This window comes from Sminthopsis crassicaudata, chromosome 3, assembly GCF_048593235.1.
Source record: "Sminthopsis crassicaudata isolate SCR6 chromosome 3, ASM4859323v1, whole genome shotgun sequence".
Classification (NCBI taxonomy): domain Eukaryota; kingdom Metazoa; phylum Chordata; class Mammalia; order Dasyuromorphia; family Dasyuridae; genus Sminthopsis; species Sminthopsis crassicaudata.
Window position 1 is genome coordinate 87009006 of NC_133619.1, and position 15397 is coordinate 87024402.

At 34.7% G+C, this 15397-nt stretch overlaps 1 protein-coding gene across 2 annotated transcripts in view; it reads left to right on the forward strand.

Moving 5' to 3' along the window:
• EPSTI1 (epithelial stromal interaction 1) overlaps window positions 1-15397 on the forward strand; it is a 100095-nt gene that overhangs the window by 23904 nt on the left and 60794 nt on the right. For both annotated transcript variants that reach the window (XR_012487762.1, XM_074299173.1), the window contains exons 2-5: window positions 6308-6366; window positions 10161-10244; window positions 13427-13500; window positions 14047-14130. Coding sequence is in view for 1 of the 2 variants with exons in the window: in XM_074299173.1 (XP_074155274.1) it covers window positions 6308-6366; window positions 10161-10244; window positions 13427-13500; window positions 14047-14130 (301 nt within the window). In the remaining variant the exon portion in view is untranslated. The remainder of the gene's footprint in view (window positions 1-6307; window positions 6367-10160; window positions 10245-13426; window positions 13501-14046; window positions 14131-15397) is intronic.

Genomic DNA, 15397 nt, shown 5'->3' on the forward strand with positions numbered 1-15397 from the left:
TTCTCTGTCTGTGTGTCTCTCTGTGTGTCTATCTGTCTGTCTCTCTCTGTCTCAGTTTCTCTCTCTTTCTCTCTCTGTCTCTGTCTCAGTTTCTCTCTCTTTCTCTCTCTTTCTCTCTCTGTCTCTCTCTGTCTCTCTCTCTCTCTCTCTCTCAATCTCTCTCTCTCTCTCTCTCTCAATCTGTCTCTCTCCTATCTCTGTCTCCCATTGGCTCTCCCTATATATTACTATATGCCTGGGAAATGAGTTGAGCTCCATTGTAAGACCATAGCAGTACTTTAGAGCACTTGGCCACTAAACATGGCAGAAGACAAATTTCTTGCTTCTAGGAAGTATGAAGTACAGGGAGAATTTTGCAGTAACCTTAAAGTGCATAAAATTTGTCTTTCTTATGTCAAATAATCATATGTATACTATGTCGAGGAGTAACACGTATCTACCCAATCCCCAGATTATAATGAAAGAAGAAAGGAAATAAGCTTTAATTGTACCTATTGGGTGCTAGATTCGATCCTCAGAATAACCTGGGAAGTCGATGCTATTATTATCCCCATTTTACCTTGAGATAAAGATTCCCCAGAATCTCACAGCTACTAAATATTTGAGGCCACATTTGAACTCTGGTCTCCTTGATTTCAGGCCTTGTGCTTTTATCTACTGTTTCACCTAGCTATTTCCCCTTTTTTCAGAGAGAAATATATTTTAAAGTAAACATACAAAAAAACTCCAACCAAGAATAAGTCTGCACTGTCAAAACGAAAAAGAAAAATGACATGAAGAGGCAGAGGGGAATCCTGTACTGTTTTTTAGGAGGTGGGAGAATTGTCACGTGTAGGTGAAAAGGGAATAAGGATGATTGAATACTTAAACCTAAATAACAGATACTGTATGAGTTTCTTTCTCAAGAGGTGAGAACTGGACCCTTTGAGAGGAAAACAGCTAAATATGTCCTTCAAAGAATGATGATAGGGATTCACAAGTGCCTTCAGATGACAGATCTCCTTGTTAGGGTCAGGGAAAGGAGAGAATGGTGATTGGTAATTCCCCACGGATGGTAACAACTGAAGTTGAACAATTTGTGGACTTGGTTACAGAGAACTCTGTCTTCCCAGGGTGCATATATGCAGAACACAGAATCTTCTCAAACTTGTCAGACAGAAGAAAATGAAAAACTCGTTAGAAGGTGAGTATCCGATAAGGGAATTTGGATTTTTGAGCCATAGCTCAGTGTATAAGGATCATAGACTCCTAGCCTGTAATGGAGTATATCTCACAAGGGCTGGCAAAAATGTATTTGCCATGTTTTGCGAATTAAATTCTAAGGCTTTTAAAATGGAAAGGAAGGAGAAGGGAGAAAATTCTCTCTCTCCATCTAGCTAGGATTTTATCTGCCGCTATCTCCGATTGACATACACTCTGCTACTCATGTTGGGTATAAATCCAAAATACACACATACATATATCCAGTGTATGGGTAATAGTTAAGATGAACTTAAAAGTCTTAATAGCAGGAGGAAAATTTACTTTTTTATAGCTGATATTAAAATTTAGTAGAAAAGGGACTCATGGCCACAATGTTATTCTGAAAGGGTATGCCTTTCCCTCCCCCCCAAAAGGTAGAAGCTGATACAGAGTAGCATCGTATTCTGAGATAAAAACTTTTTAAGAAATCCAGGAATGATGGATAGAGATGGGAGAAGGGAAACAATGTGGTAGAGAGCATTTGGGTTAAGCAATGGAGGCTGATACAGCAGCAATCCATTAGAGAATATCATAGATCACCCATGGGAGCAGCTTGATGGGATAGTGGATAGAATGGTTCTGTGATCATATATATGAAATTTAAAAATTGTACAGAAAGTGAAAATATAGACAGGTCCCAGGAGGCTAATTACAAAATTCCATAAAAGTTTTATGAGAATAATGACGGAATGCTAAAGCTCAGAATGAGCCAAGACTGACAAATATGAAGCCAGTGAAGGTTTTTCTTCCTTCCTTTTTCTTTTTTTCCCTCTTTTTTGCTTCTTCCTTCCTATTATCCTTTCTCTTTTTTCTTCCCTTCTTCCCTTCCTTCCTTTTCCCCAACTCTCTTCTTAACTTTCTCATTCCTTCTTTTACACTCTCATTTTTTCCTTTCTTTTCCCCTCCGTCTCTTTCTTTCCTTTTTTTTTTTTTTTTTTTCCCGTTGCTTCCACTGGAGAAAAGGAGATCAAAAAAAGGGAGAATTACTGCTTTGCTTGACACACCAACTATGGATGAGGGAGAGAAGGCAGAACTATTAAAGTCTGATTTTGCTTTTGTTTTTTCTGCCAAGGAAAATAATATTTAGATCTGGAGGGATGGAACAAAAATGATTAATATGGAGTTGATTACCCCAAATAAATGCAAAAAAAGATACTTTTCATGAATTCACCAGATCTAGATGGATCACATACTTGGATACTGAAAGAACTTGTGGATGTTGATCACTGAACTTATGTTAATATTCTTTGGATAAGAAGGACAGGTGTTCCAGGACTTTTTGAAAAGAATCCCCCAACTTCCCCAAAACGGAAGACAGCCGAGTCTGCAAAGGATAGGCCACCAAATTTGGCTTTGATTCTGATAAATTTGAATCTCTTAATAAAAGAAATATTTAATAAATTTCAAGATGAAGAAACATAGATTATAAGAAACTATTTTGGCTTCATCAAGGATAGGTCATGAAGACTAATATCATGTCTTTTTTTTTTTAAGATAAGATTACTAGAGTGGTAGATCAGGGGAACAATTAATACAGTTTGCCTATTTTTAACAAAGCAGTGTATCCCATGTTATATTCATGGAAAAAATGTATTAGAAAATACTATAATTATACAGCTTCAGAATTAAGTGCCTGAGCCCAAAGTACAGCCATTAGTCATTTAATTTAAATTTAGAAGTGGGGCTCCATGGGGCTCCACTGAAGTCCTTAGGGATGTGTGTGCCCATATGTTGCTGGATGGTTTGGATAAAAGTGAAGGTGATGATATGTTTATCAGATATTGGATAATAGGAATTAAAAGATCTTGCCAAACTAGTACATTGAGCTGTATCTAATAAGATATAATTTAATGGGGCTAAATATAAAGTATTATATTTATATTTTTAAAAAATCAGGTATAAAATGGAGAAGGTATGGACACATTGCAGTTAGTGTGGAAAAAGGGAGAGTGTTAGTTGTGTAGTATGTGCATGCTGTGAAGTAGTGACAGTGGGACCCACAGGATAGATGATGGGCCAAAGTGAAGAAGAAGAAAGTCCTAGAAAGTATAGAGCTGAATGACTTGGCTTCTAGCAACATGGCCTCTGGTGGTGAGATTTGGGGGAAGAAGCTTAGTTTGTATTTCCTATGATAGTTGATAATTCTATTGTATGCTAATTTTATTTAGGTCACAATGCCCTTTTTAATGGAAATCCTGAAAATATAATTCCCAGAATTTGAGAAAAATAGACTAAAAGGTCTTGAAATCATAGCCTTTGAGAATTGTTTAAAGGAATCTAGGGGTGAGAAGAGAAAGAAGCCTTGGGGGGAAACCAGGATAGTCCTTTTCAAGTGTTCAAGTTGTCATATGGGAAAAGAGTTAAACATGCTCTGCATGATCCCAAAGATTTAACTAGAATCAATAAGGTCGAAATGGCAAGGATACACATTTGGGCTCTATCAGGGAAACATTTCCTAAAGAGTGCTGTAATAATGAATAATAATAATATGATAATAAATTTTGATATAGCATTTATATAGTTCTTTAAAATTTGTAGTGTTTTTACTAATAGGATCTCATTTGATCATCACAGCTATTCTGGGAGGTAATTGTTATCATCCCCATTTTAAAATCGAGGAAACTCAGGTAAGCAGAGGCTAAGAGAAAACCCAGGATCATAGTAATTGTCGGGAGCTAGATTTTTCCACTGAGCTACCTTCCTGCTATCTAAAAGTGTTAAAAACTTTTTTCCATTCATGACTCCTTTTTCTCCAAGAAATTTTTATGTGACCTAAGACATATAGGTATATAAAATAGACATCCATACCAAGCATTTACTATAATAAATCATAATTCAATGATCCCCACATTCAGTCATGAGACCCCAAATGGAGTTGCACCCCCCAGTTTAAGAACTTTGCTTTAGAGTATTGTGACCCTCTTCTCTCTAGAGATCTGGATGACCACTTGCTAGTATGTGTTAAGACAGCTCAATGCTAGTCCTGAAGCTAAAAAAATCTGAGTTCAAATACAGCCTGAGACACTATGTGACTGGGTAAGTCACTTAAACTTGTCTCAGCTTTGTCACCTGTAAAATAAAGATTAATATCACCTACCTCTCTAAGTAGTTGTGAGGCTCAAATGAGATCATACTTGTGAATGGCTTAACAGTAGACACTATATAAATGCTTATTTCCTTCCTTGCTCCCCTTCTCTCCCTCCATGTGATTATGTTGGAGTTTTTGTTTCTCTGAGGTTTCTTCTACCTCACAGATTCTCTTAATTTGTGATACAGAATTGCTTGGTCATATAGCATCTCATAATAATTGCTTAAAAATCCTTTCTGACTTTACTATTATTTGGAGGGTCGAGTAGTTTTTGGGGAGAGGAAAGGACCTGCCATTTCTTGATTCTTTACCTGAACCTGCACCTTTGTCTGCTTGGGTCCTATGGCGTTTGACCATATTCAGGACTATAAGCATTCCAGTCAGAGCTGCAGCATCCAAGATCTTCTGAAGTCATGGCAATTGAGGAATGAAAAATCTTCCTTCTGAGTGAACAAAGACTTTGTAATGGACAAGGGATTAATTTTCAGCAATAGTTTCCTAATTTTGTATTCATAACCCTGGGTGCACACTGGGCTTCATGTGCACCTTCTGCTGATATATGTTGGGTAATTGGGTCTCCAGCAGCCCAATTTGCATGCAACGGTGGTTGTCTACCTAACACTCACGTGCCTAAAATTACAGGCTGGTTTGAAGTTGGCTGAAACCTTGCTGCTAGGTAAGTAATGAGATAAGGAAGAAATGGCTTCTGTTAATCAGCCCTTTTGGCCTCTGCTGTTCAACCTTTGCTAATTTGTTCTTTGAAGTTACACATTCCCTTGTTGAATAAAGAGTCTTCTAAAGAGTAATTAGTGGTTTAAAAATCTATATGTACAAACCTTGATTGTGTTTATCCACAGTATTTTCTTTTATATCCCACCTACTCATGAGCAATAATCTGCTTTTGTGCTTTATCTTGACTCTGCTTGGTGTCAAATACCTAGATTTTTTCTGAGAGCTGCAAAAGTCTTCATAAACAAATTTGAAATTTTTATCTATTAACAAACTTTTATTTCTCTCCCTCTATCCCCACTGAGAAAAGGAAAAAGAAAAAACAAAATCCTTGTAAGAAATGAATATAGTAAAGCCAGATAAATTCCAACATTGGCCATGTCAAAGATTCAGGATTCATTCTGCGTATTGAAATCATCTTCATTGTCAGATGGGAAATAATATTCTTCATCAATCCTGTGTAATTGTAGATGCTTATTGTGTTGATCAGAATTTTAAAAATCTTTTTTTCAAAGTTGGTTGTTGCTATTTTAACAATATTCTTTTCTTTCTCCTCATTCTATTTCTTGTGCCTATTTGGAAGTTAATCTTGCCTCCCAACCCAAACTTTCTGATTTATTTAATTGGAAAATCTGTGAGGATTTTTTCTTCTTTTATGGGCACTTAGCAGTAAAGTGACTTGTTCATGGTTGTACAGAAAGTTAAAAAAATCTAAAGCAGAATCTAGAATCCAGGTTTTATTGGTTCCAAGTCCAGTCTTCTTTCTGTTACACTCACTAAATATTATAATTTGCCATGTATAGTAACTAATAGAAAAACAGCTCAAAACATGTCTTCTACTGATTGTTTCAGTCAAGAAGCCCATTTTAAATCCTCCTTTTTAGGAAAGCCTACCCTATCTTTTCTGCCTTTGAGCCGACATAGCTTTCTGTAGGGACTCCTCCTTTAGCAATTATCATATATTGTCACCCTTTCATGTACATATGCCCAGTTTCTTTAGCCAACCAGTTTACACTTGTTTCTTTCCTTTAGAGAGCCTAGTAGAATGTTTGTAAGCTTCTGAGCTGCCCAATACATAATGTTAATCATGAAGATGGATAAGAGAAGAAAATTCCAAATTAAAAAAAAAATTAAAATTTTAAAATAAATTTTAAAACAAAATTTTAAGATAAATGATTACTTTTGACAATGGAGTGGAGAGTATCCCAGGAAGCATGTTTTTAAATATTGTTTTCTCTGTTGTTTTAGCATGGCCGGGTTTACCGTGATAGCTCCAGATCAAACCCGAAGAGACAAGCTAATGAGGAGTATGTATATTCAGTGATTCTTTGCTCTTTGCTTTGCTTTGATTCCAGGGGGGTTTCGTGTGTGTGTGTGTGTGTGTGTGTGTGTATTTTACAGACTAATGAGTATCACTAGCTTTTGATGCTTTTACTATTTTTAATGATTTCTTTTAAATAATTGTTCTACTAAGAGTAGTTGTAAATAATTGATATATATTAAAAGCTGTGCTGCTGTTATGTGCTTACAACCTCATCATAGGCTGAAATTCCCATATGACTGAAATGTTTTATGTATACCATAAAATATGGCAAAATATTGGCCACTTCCCACCTCTCTACAATCTTCATGGAGTTAAGGGTGTTTGCTGATACTTTTACATAAATGCAAAATTTCTTTTGTTTTCTGCATTAGACTCTAGATTCCTTGAAGGCAGTTTTTGTTTTTCCCTTTATATCCCTTTATATATTATAGTTTCTATTTCATAGAAATGTTCTTAATTTCTTGTTCTTGGTGATGAATTCCCTCCCTTCCTTCCCCCCCTCCCCCTCTGCATGGTTAGTTCAAACTCCTTGGAATGATGACATCGTTTAGGTAGCTCTACAATGATCCAGGGCTTAATGTATTCTTCCAACAAGAGCATCTAAAATTTTTGTCTTTTCACTGGACAGTCTCTGTCCATGGCCAACCTCAGCAGGCAGACTTGTCCCTGATTTATACCTCCATCATAGCTGTAATGAGAGGGCTGTTAAAAGCCTCTGTTTCAGCCTTCAAGGCATTTTATGATTTTAACATTCATAACATAGGATTTTAACATGTTAAATTTTAATATTTAAAGTTTTAAAGTGGAGACCCCTTATTGGAAAATAGTCGTTAAGGGAGCATTTGGCTCTAATAAATTAACATATTTAAAGTTTAAAAATTAGCTGAATGGTATTTAATATTCTCTGAACCTTTAATAATTGTAGCAGCTAGAACTTATATGGCAATTCAAGATTTGCAAAGTGCTTTTACATAAGTTATCTCATTCGATCCTCAAAAAAACCTTAGGATTAAATGTTGTCATTATCCCCATTTTGGAGATGAGGAAATTATGAAATTATGAAATTAAGTGACTCATTCAGGGTCATATAGATAATTTGTAATTGTCAGCAGCATAATTTGAACTAGGGTCTTCCTGATTTCAAATCCAACATTCTGTTCACTGTATCACTTAGATATCTATTAAATTGGGTAACTAAAGATTGGAATTGCCTTAAAATGCTATAAGTGAAAGCTTGTTTCTTTTTATGATTTTATTTGGGTATGAATATGAAGATTATTCTCATGCAGATTTTATAGAAATGGGGAATAAAGGGCATGGTCTGCTAATTACTGCTATTTTCTCAGACACCTTTTTTACTTTAATATTGTCTAAATACTTTTCTAAACCTCTGATATCCTTCCCTTTTGCAAGTATCTTGAGGATTCATTTCTTAAGGTGAGTTGCTTTTTTTTTTTTTTTTTTTTTTTTTTGCATAGATCTCTTCTGTTGTATACATTGTCTTGTTTAGCCCCTCTTCCCAATTTTTCCCTTTCAATATCTGTTCTACTCTTCCATACTGTCAGTCATGAACTATAACATGAGAATAAAAGTTTGATTATTTCACTATTACTGATGGAGGAAGAATTCAAAATAAAAACCTTAACAGATCTTTTCCATTTTTATTGTTTTCTCTTCTTCCAGACTTATTATTAAATAGTCTTTGGGTGAGCTGACTTGAATCTCTTACCAAAGTTTATTTTTCCCCCTCCATTTTGCTGTTTTTTTTTTTTTTTTTTACATTTTAATCTTATAAATTCATTATAAATTATAATCTCACACAATTTTTCTCTCTAAGCTTTTACAAATGACCTGGTATAACACATCAGCATCTTTTTTTTTTTTTTTCAACTTGCATATAGATCAAGCTTTTCAATTTCTGTTATGGTGATTAATTAAAATCTGTTAAATTTAGAAAATGCTGCTGATGTCTGAGTTTTTTAAAATCCAATTTTCACTTTATTATTAATATTTTAGTCTTAATAGTTTATTTTCAATGGTCATATTGGAATGACCTCAATTGTATATACCATGTCTCCTTATTTTTATTCTTTTAAGTTGGTTTTTAATTTTGATCTCTTCTGTTGTTTGTCTAATTCTATTCATACAGCTGATTCACAAATGACTCTCACCTTGGTAACCAGTTTTTTTCTTTAAAATACAACAGATTTCTTTTTTGTATATTGCTATTAGATTTAATTAATGTCCTAGAGCCTCCCAATATTTTATTCAAAAATAAACTAAGATATTTAAACGTGAGGCTTCTGTATAGTTTACAACAGTGATGTCATATTCAAATAGAAACTGAAGAGATCACTAAACTATATGTAAGGATTCCTTCAGGCTATATATTGACTTAAAACCTCACATATTTACATTATCTATCTTCTATTTTATTTTGTTAACTATTTCCAATTGCATTTTAATCTGATTCCTACTATACTTGGGAGTGTTGTAGCCTTAGTGGGACTTTTTGACACTTGGTTTACAAGCCTTTGGTTTCTCTCATTTTTTACTCTTGCTTCATATTATTCAACGTCTTTTTTTCCCCATTTTCTCCATACCTACTTTTGTATTAAAGGCACAAAGTGTCACAGTGCGTATGATTTAATTTGGAAAGCCTTTAATTCTTCTCAGATCTGCTCTACTTCTTTATTCCTACAACCAATCTTGATTCCTAGGCTGCAATTATTTTATATGGGTCCTGTAATATAGAGTAACAAAGAGTTCCATGAAATGGCTTTTGTGTGCAGAATAAAGCTAACTTTAACGTCTTTACTTGCCTTTTCATGGAGAGCCTATGTGTAATCCTTGCATTTAAATGTATCTTTCATTTGTCTGCTTGACTTCATTTATAGCAAAAATATCGAATAAATATGATTCAGTTTTTTCTAGTTGCATACCCACTGGCTGATGGTAGGACAATGATCTCCTCTTTAGAATATTGGTAGCTAAGTTAATGTATATAGAGGAATCATTGATTCTTGGTGACCTCTGCCACCATCATGAAAGAAGCATGATGGGATTTCACAGGACCAAGAGACATTTTTATTTTATTTTTTTATTTATCTGTTACTAAGGAATTTGCCTGTTGCTGATCTATCTCTATACTTAGTTAGACCTACCCTTAGAATGAACCCATAGTTGGTCTTTCTAGCAGGGTAATACCTGACAGTTTGTGCTCCTGAGCTTTCAGCAACCCAGAAATATTTCTACATTAGATATCAGAACTTAACTGTAAACCATTTTGAACTCCTGGGAAGAAATAATTTAAAAAGAAATTGGGCTTTAAAAAAAGCATCTTAGTCTCTAGAAAGTTTTAATTACCTAAAATATTTTAAAAACCATATTTTGAGTCTATTTGGAATGTATTTATTAAAATGTGATTCTCCTAATTTTTTCTATTGATTTTGTAGTTGGCTTTTAAGGGTTGATAAATTTAGGAGGAAAAAACTAAGTTCCTTCATTTTAGTTAATGAAGCAAAATGTGATTATTTAATTTGCTCCTCTCAGCGTGGAACTCATATTGAAAATATGATGCCAGGGTAATTGTGAGTTTCAGGTTCATTCCTGGGCATGAATAAGAATTCCATGTCACATCCTTCCCTTGTCCTATTCTTTACTAACTCATATACTTAGAAATCACTGCCTTTAACTTTTTTTCTTGGTGTTTATAAGTAACTTATTTTTACTCTTTTAACTTGCAATGTATTTGTTTCATTTTTCCCATCTGGCTAGCTGCTAAAAAAGAATTGGAAGACTTGGAGAAATGGAAACAGCAAGAACGGTCTAAGCCAATCCACACGAAGCCAAATAAGCTAGGTAAGGAAATAAAATAGTTGAAAGAAGGAAAATAGAGTTCTTCCTCTAATGGTCCCAGCTCAATCCTCACCTAACAAACAAAAAAAAGACCAATAGGTTCTGCTTCCTTGACAACATCTCCTAAGTCCCTGGATCTTGCCATTGTTCCTTCCATTGAGCTCTAAAGTTTTTCTGTATCCTCCTCACCTCCACTTAGAAATGTTTGTGGTCTCCTTCAATTAGAATATGAGCTTTCTGAGTATTCCTATTGCTTAGTACATCCTCACGTAGTAAAGACTCATAAGTAAATATCTTTCCATTCCATTCTAGAGGTAATTCTTTAACTGAGTATGATACTTGTCCTATTGTAAGTGATACAAATATGAAATAACACTATAATCCCCTGAAAGTCAGGGACTGTTTAGTATAGGAATCTTCTGAGCTTTTTTGTATATGTAACATGGACTCCTTTGTCAGTTTTCTTAAAATAGGATTCTTTTAAAATATTGAAGGAAATGCTAAATTTCAATTAAAGTTTAGTGAAAATGAAGTTGCATTTTTCCCCATCACAGACTCCTTGAAACTTATCCACAGATTAACTTGAAGATCTCTGGTCTCTGGGTTTATTGGAAGATAAAATAGACATAAATATGTAGAATACAATAGAGAAGATAAGACTGTATAAAGAGATGGGGGAAAATATATTAAATATTCAAAGAGTATTAATATTTTTTCCCTCAGGAAATTGGGGAAGACTTTGTGTCCTACATAGCACTTGAAGTGAGCTTTGAGTGTTCAGTGCAACTCTGAGCAATGGAAGTTTTCCTGGAAAAGTATAGTTTGTCTCCTTTTGGAGCACTCACTGTGGGTAGCTCATCATTGTAGAATATGGGATGGAGTATGGTTTTAAATAAGAACATTTCTAATCTTTGTAGAAATCTCCCAGTTGTTTTACCCAAAGCATCATATGGATGATGCACAACAAATGGTTGTCTAGTGAACGCCAGGGTACTTTTAACTTACCAGGGAATGGAATAAAGGCTTAATCACCAAAGCATTTAGATCCCTCCATAAATGATTGCATTCTGAAGAAAAGAGTGTACCTGGGGAGCAGCATGACTTCTGGTAGCACAAGTCAAGTGTGAATAGAAAGACTCTGAGCATTTTAATCACAAGAGGGGGATACTAATTTATGAAGGCAGAGGAGATTCTGAATAGCAGGTGAAGGTTAGTCTGGGACACAGTGGTAAGTGTGAAGAGAAATGTCATCTATGTTTTCATTTCTAAGGAGAGAGATCTTTGAGCCTCAAGAGGGAATGCTGCCAGGGTGATGAATTGCCTGTCCCAACTCTTCTGAGTGTTTGAATCATTCAAAAGGGAGGCTATTTCATGGGATTCATTTAAATCATCTTTACTTCCCATATGATGTGAGAACATAAAGGAAGAGACATACACTGTTGTCTTAGATAATACAGAGGAATACGGAAGAAATAAATTTCCAATTAGACTGGAAATTTTTGGGGAAAATATTCTCTTCTTTCCAATCTGTCCTCCAGAAAATGTTTTTTTTTTTTTTTTGGGGGGGGGGGATAGTTTGCAAATAGAAGTAGTGTGAAATAGTCAATAAATGGGAGAACTTTCCATTCAGCTGTAAAAATTGTTAGGACAAGCAAAAGAAAGATAAATTATGATATGACTTCAGCAATTTTAGGAAAAAAAAACTCATTAATATTGGACCTGGATCTCTCTCTCTTCCTTCCCTCCTCTCACAGCTATATTAGAATAATTTTTCCCCTTTTCACCCAGTAGTAGCAACTTTAGATCAAAATCTTAAAAATACTTCTTCTATCATCTATCTTATCCCACCTCCCTTCCCCAGATTTCCACAAAAAATAAAGGGAGTCCAAATGATATCTTTAGTGGAGAAGTTATAAAATCTTCCCAGAATACTAATTATTTTAATGCTATTTTTGGTGAGAATTTTGGAGAATTGATATTTGTGACCAAGGGATTCTTTCAGTAAAAACATTTATAATATTTATAGTAGATGGCATAGTGGTTAGAGTGCTGGGATCTGAAGTCAGGAAGATTCATTTTTCTGAGTTCAAATTTGGCCCCAGACAATTACTAACTGCCTGACTCTGGACAAGTTACTTAAATCTTTTTGCCTCTTTTTGTTCTTCTGAAAATGAACTAGAAAAGGAAATGGTAAACTACTCCAGTATCTTTGCCAAGAAAACCCCAATTGAGATTGTGAAGAGCTGGGCAATACTGAAATGACTGAAGAGTAACAACATAATACACAAACCAAGACTGAATAAATGTGAGGAAAATCTCCAATCACCAGTTCTTAGATGATTATTGGGCAGTCAGAATTTTTGGTATTAATTTATTTTTGTGTACAGCTAAGAACTCTTAAATTATACAAATTCCATGTTTCTTTTCTTTCTTTCTTTCTTTTTTTCTGAGGCAATTGGGATTGAGTGACTTGTCGAGGATCACACAGCTAGCAAGTGTTAAGTGCCTGAGGTCAAATTTGAACTCAGGTGCTCCTGATGTCAGGGCTGGTGCTCTATCCACTGCGCCACTTAACTGCCCAAATTCCATGTTTCTTGAATAATGGAGAAAACAATATCAAATTGTGTGGGTTTATAGGGAATAAATCTCATTGGAAAATTTCCTTTGCATTTATTTATATTCATATAATATAGATTGAACCTTGGAATTGAGTTTCCTATTTCAATACAGAGCAATAGGATACACAGAAGGAAGAAGAAAAAAGCAATAGATACTCCCCAACAGAGATGTGTTAGATCTCAAAGTCTAGGAGGAAAAAATGTTTAAAAATACTTCTGGAAGAGAGGAATAGAATTTATTTATTATTGAATATGGGTTCTCAAATGTTATTTGAAGTGGATAAAAGCTAGAAAATTTGAACAATTAAAATTAGAGGAAAATGTTAGACATTTATGTAACTAGAATAGCTTAGTCAGGAATCTTTTTTAAAACACATAGAAACCCTTATTCTTTAATGTCTTATTAAGGAATTCAGTTTTATTTTAATGTCTATGAGCATTAAACCATTAACAAGTAAAACCCAGTTGCAGACTATGCATTAATGCCTCTTTGATGGCTGACATTTCAGTTAAATATTCAAGTTTTATTTATTGGTTCTTTCTCTCTAACACTCATTTATTTTTAAGGTGGAAAGCAGTCAGAGGCTGAAGTTAGGAAGAAACAACAACATCAACTCTTACAGTCTAAATACCAGCAAAAGGTCAGAAAGAATCCATCCTATCTAGTTAATTTTATCAAGGACTTTTGTTTTTGCTTTTGAATATCAGTGCTTTTAATAAATGATGAAAAAATCACACAATTGCTTCATCAATGTCCTGAAGTTTCATACTAGTTGCAAATCAAAATGAGAGAATTAAAAATAGAACATCAGCAAATACTCCTATCCAATTTGAATAGTAGCTTATAAGATATTACATTCTGGGTATATTGCCTTGGTCAGTCCCTTAAAAGGCAGTTCTGGTTCTTCTTTAAAATGCTTCTGGTCCAGAGGCCCAGTTAAGCCTATTTCATCCTATAGTACTTTGAACAAACAGGAAATAGTGTCTGTAAATAATGGTCAGTGTTTGAAGAAAAATTTTGAAGCCGGTTCTTTGCTTTCTAAGGAACTTGGAATAACAACTTCTGATCATATAATACTGTAATTTGCCTTTCATTATAATTCTGAGTTTGAAAATGGCTAAAAAAGAAAAAAACTAACTTTTTTTTTTTTTTTTTTTGAAACGGTATCTTCTCAAAATGATTTTAGTTGAAAAGAGAAGAATGTGTCCGAGTCCAGAAGGAAGTGGAAGAAGCTAAACTCCAAGCAATAAAGGCGATTCAGCGAGAAAAGGTGAGGTGAAATTTTGACACTGATTGAAGCAGGGCAGTGTGGTACAGTGGTAAGAGTAAAGCCCTGGATTTAAAGGACCTGAATTAGAGGAGTCCTCCTCTGAAACTTTCTGCTTATGTGAATATGTAAAGTCCTTGAGCCCACCTGTCCCTCTGCTTCTTCATCTATAAAATGAGAAGGTTCTTGCTGACTTTAAATCAATAATTCTAGGACCAGAAAACATTCACTTCAATGTTGTACGTTTTCAGACTAATGGTGATAAGTGCAAATCTTCATTATCTCCTACTTGGCTTATTGCAAGCCCCTTCTAGTTAGTTTTTATTCTTCAGTTCTTTCTATTCCAGTCCATCCTTTACTTAGAATGCCAAATGATTTTCTTAAGGTACAGACTGAATATATCACCCTTCCTGCTTAACAAATTCCAGAAGCTCCCTGTTAACTACAGAACCAAATATAAAATCCTTTGTTTGCCTTAAAAATCCCTTCACAATCTGATCCCTTCTTACTTTTTTCCAGCTTTGCACATACTCTATAACTTAGTATTCCTCTTACATAATTCTCCATCTCTTGACCTGGTGCTTTTGATTTGGCTTTCTGCTATTCTTGGAATATTTTTCCTTCTCACCTCTGCCTTTCAGAGTGTCCTGTTTCCTTTATGATTCTGCAAGATACTTTTCCCAGTCCCCCCAGCTGTTAGTGCTGTGCCCTCTGAGAATATTTCCCACTTATACTGCATCTATCTTGCAGGTACCAAGTTATTTACACATTTATTTGTATGTGAGACTTTTGAGAGCCAGGGACTTTCTGCCTTTCTTTTCTTCCCTAGTGCTTAGCACAGTGTCTGAGACAATATAGCAGCACTTTATAAAAGCTCATTGTTACAGTCAAGCTTCTTGCTCCCATTACTCTATTTAAATTGCTCTATGATCAATGACTGTTTAATTAATACAGTGTCCTTTGTTTAGTCCTCTGCAGTTTTTGACACTACTGAACAGCATTTCCAATTGGAAAGAGCTGTTTGTTATATGTAACAATCCCACTGTATATGTGCCCCTCCGAATTTTTTTTTACTTGTTTTAGTTTTCTGGCATGTGATATTTTTGTTATTGTTATATTGATGCTTTTCATGGCATCTTTCTAACCTTCCAAAAACCCCTCCTTCCTCATAACAATTCATTATATTCAAATAGATTAAACTATTTTTGTTGATCTCATCTGAGGTTGTATGATGTCTTATTCTGCATCTTAACCCATCATTTTCTGAAAT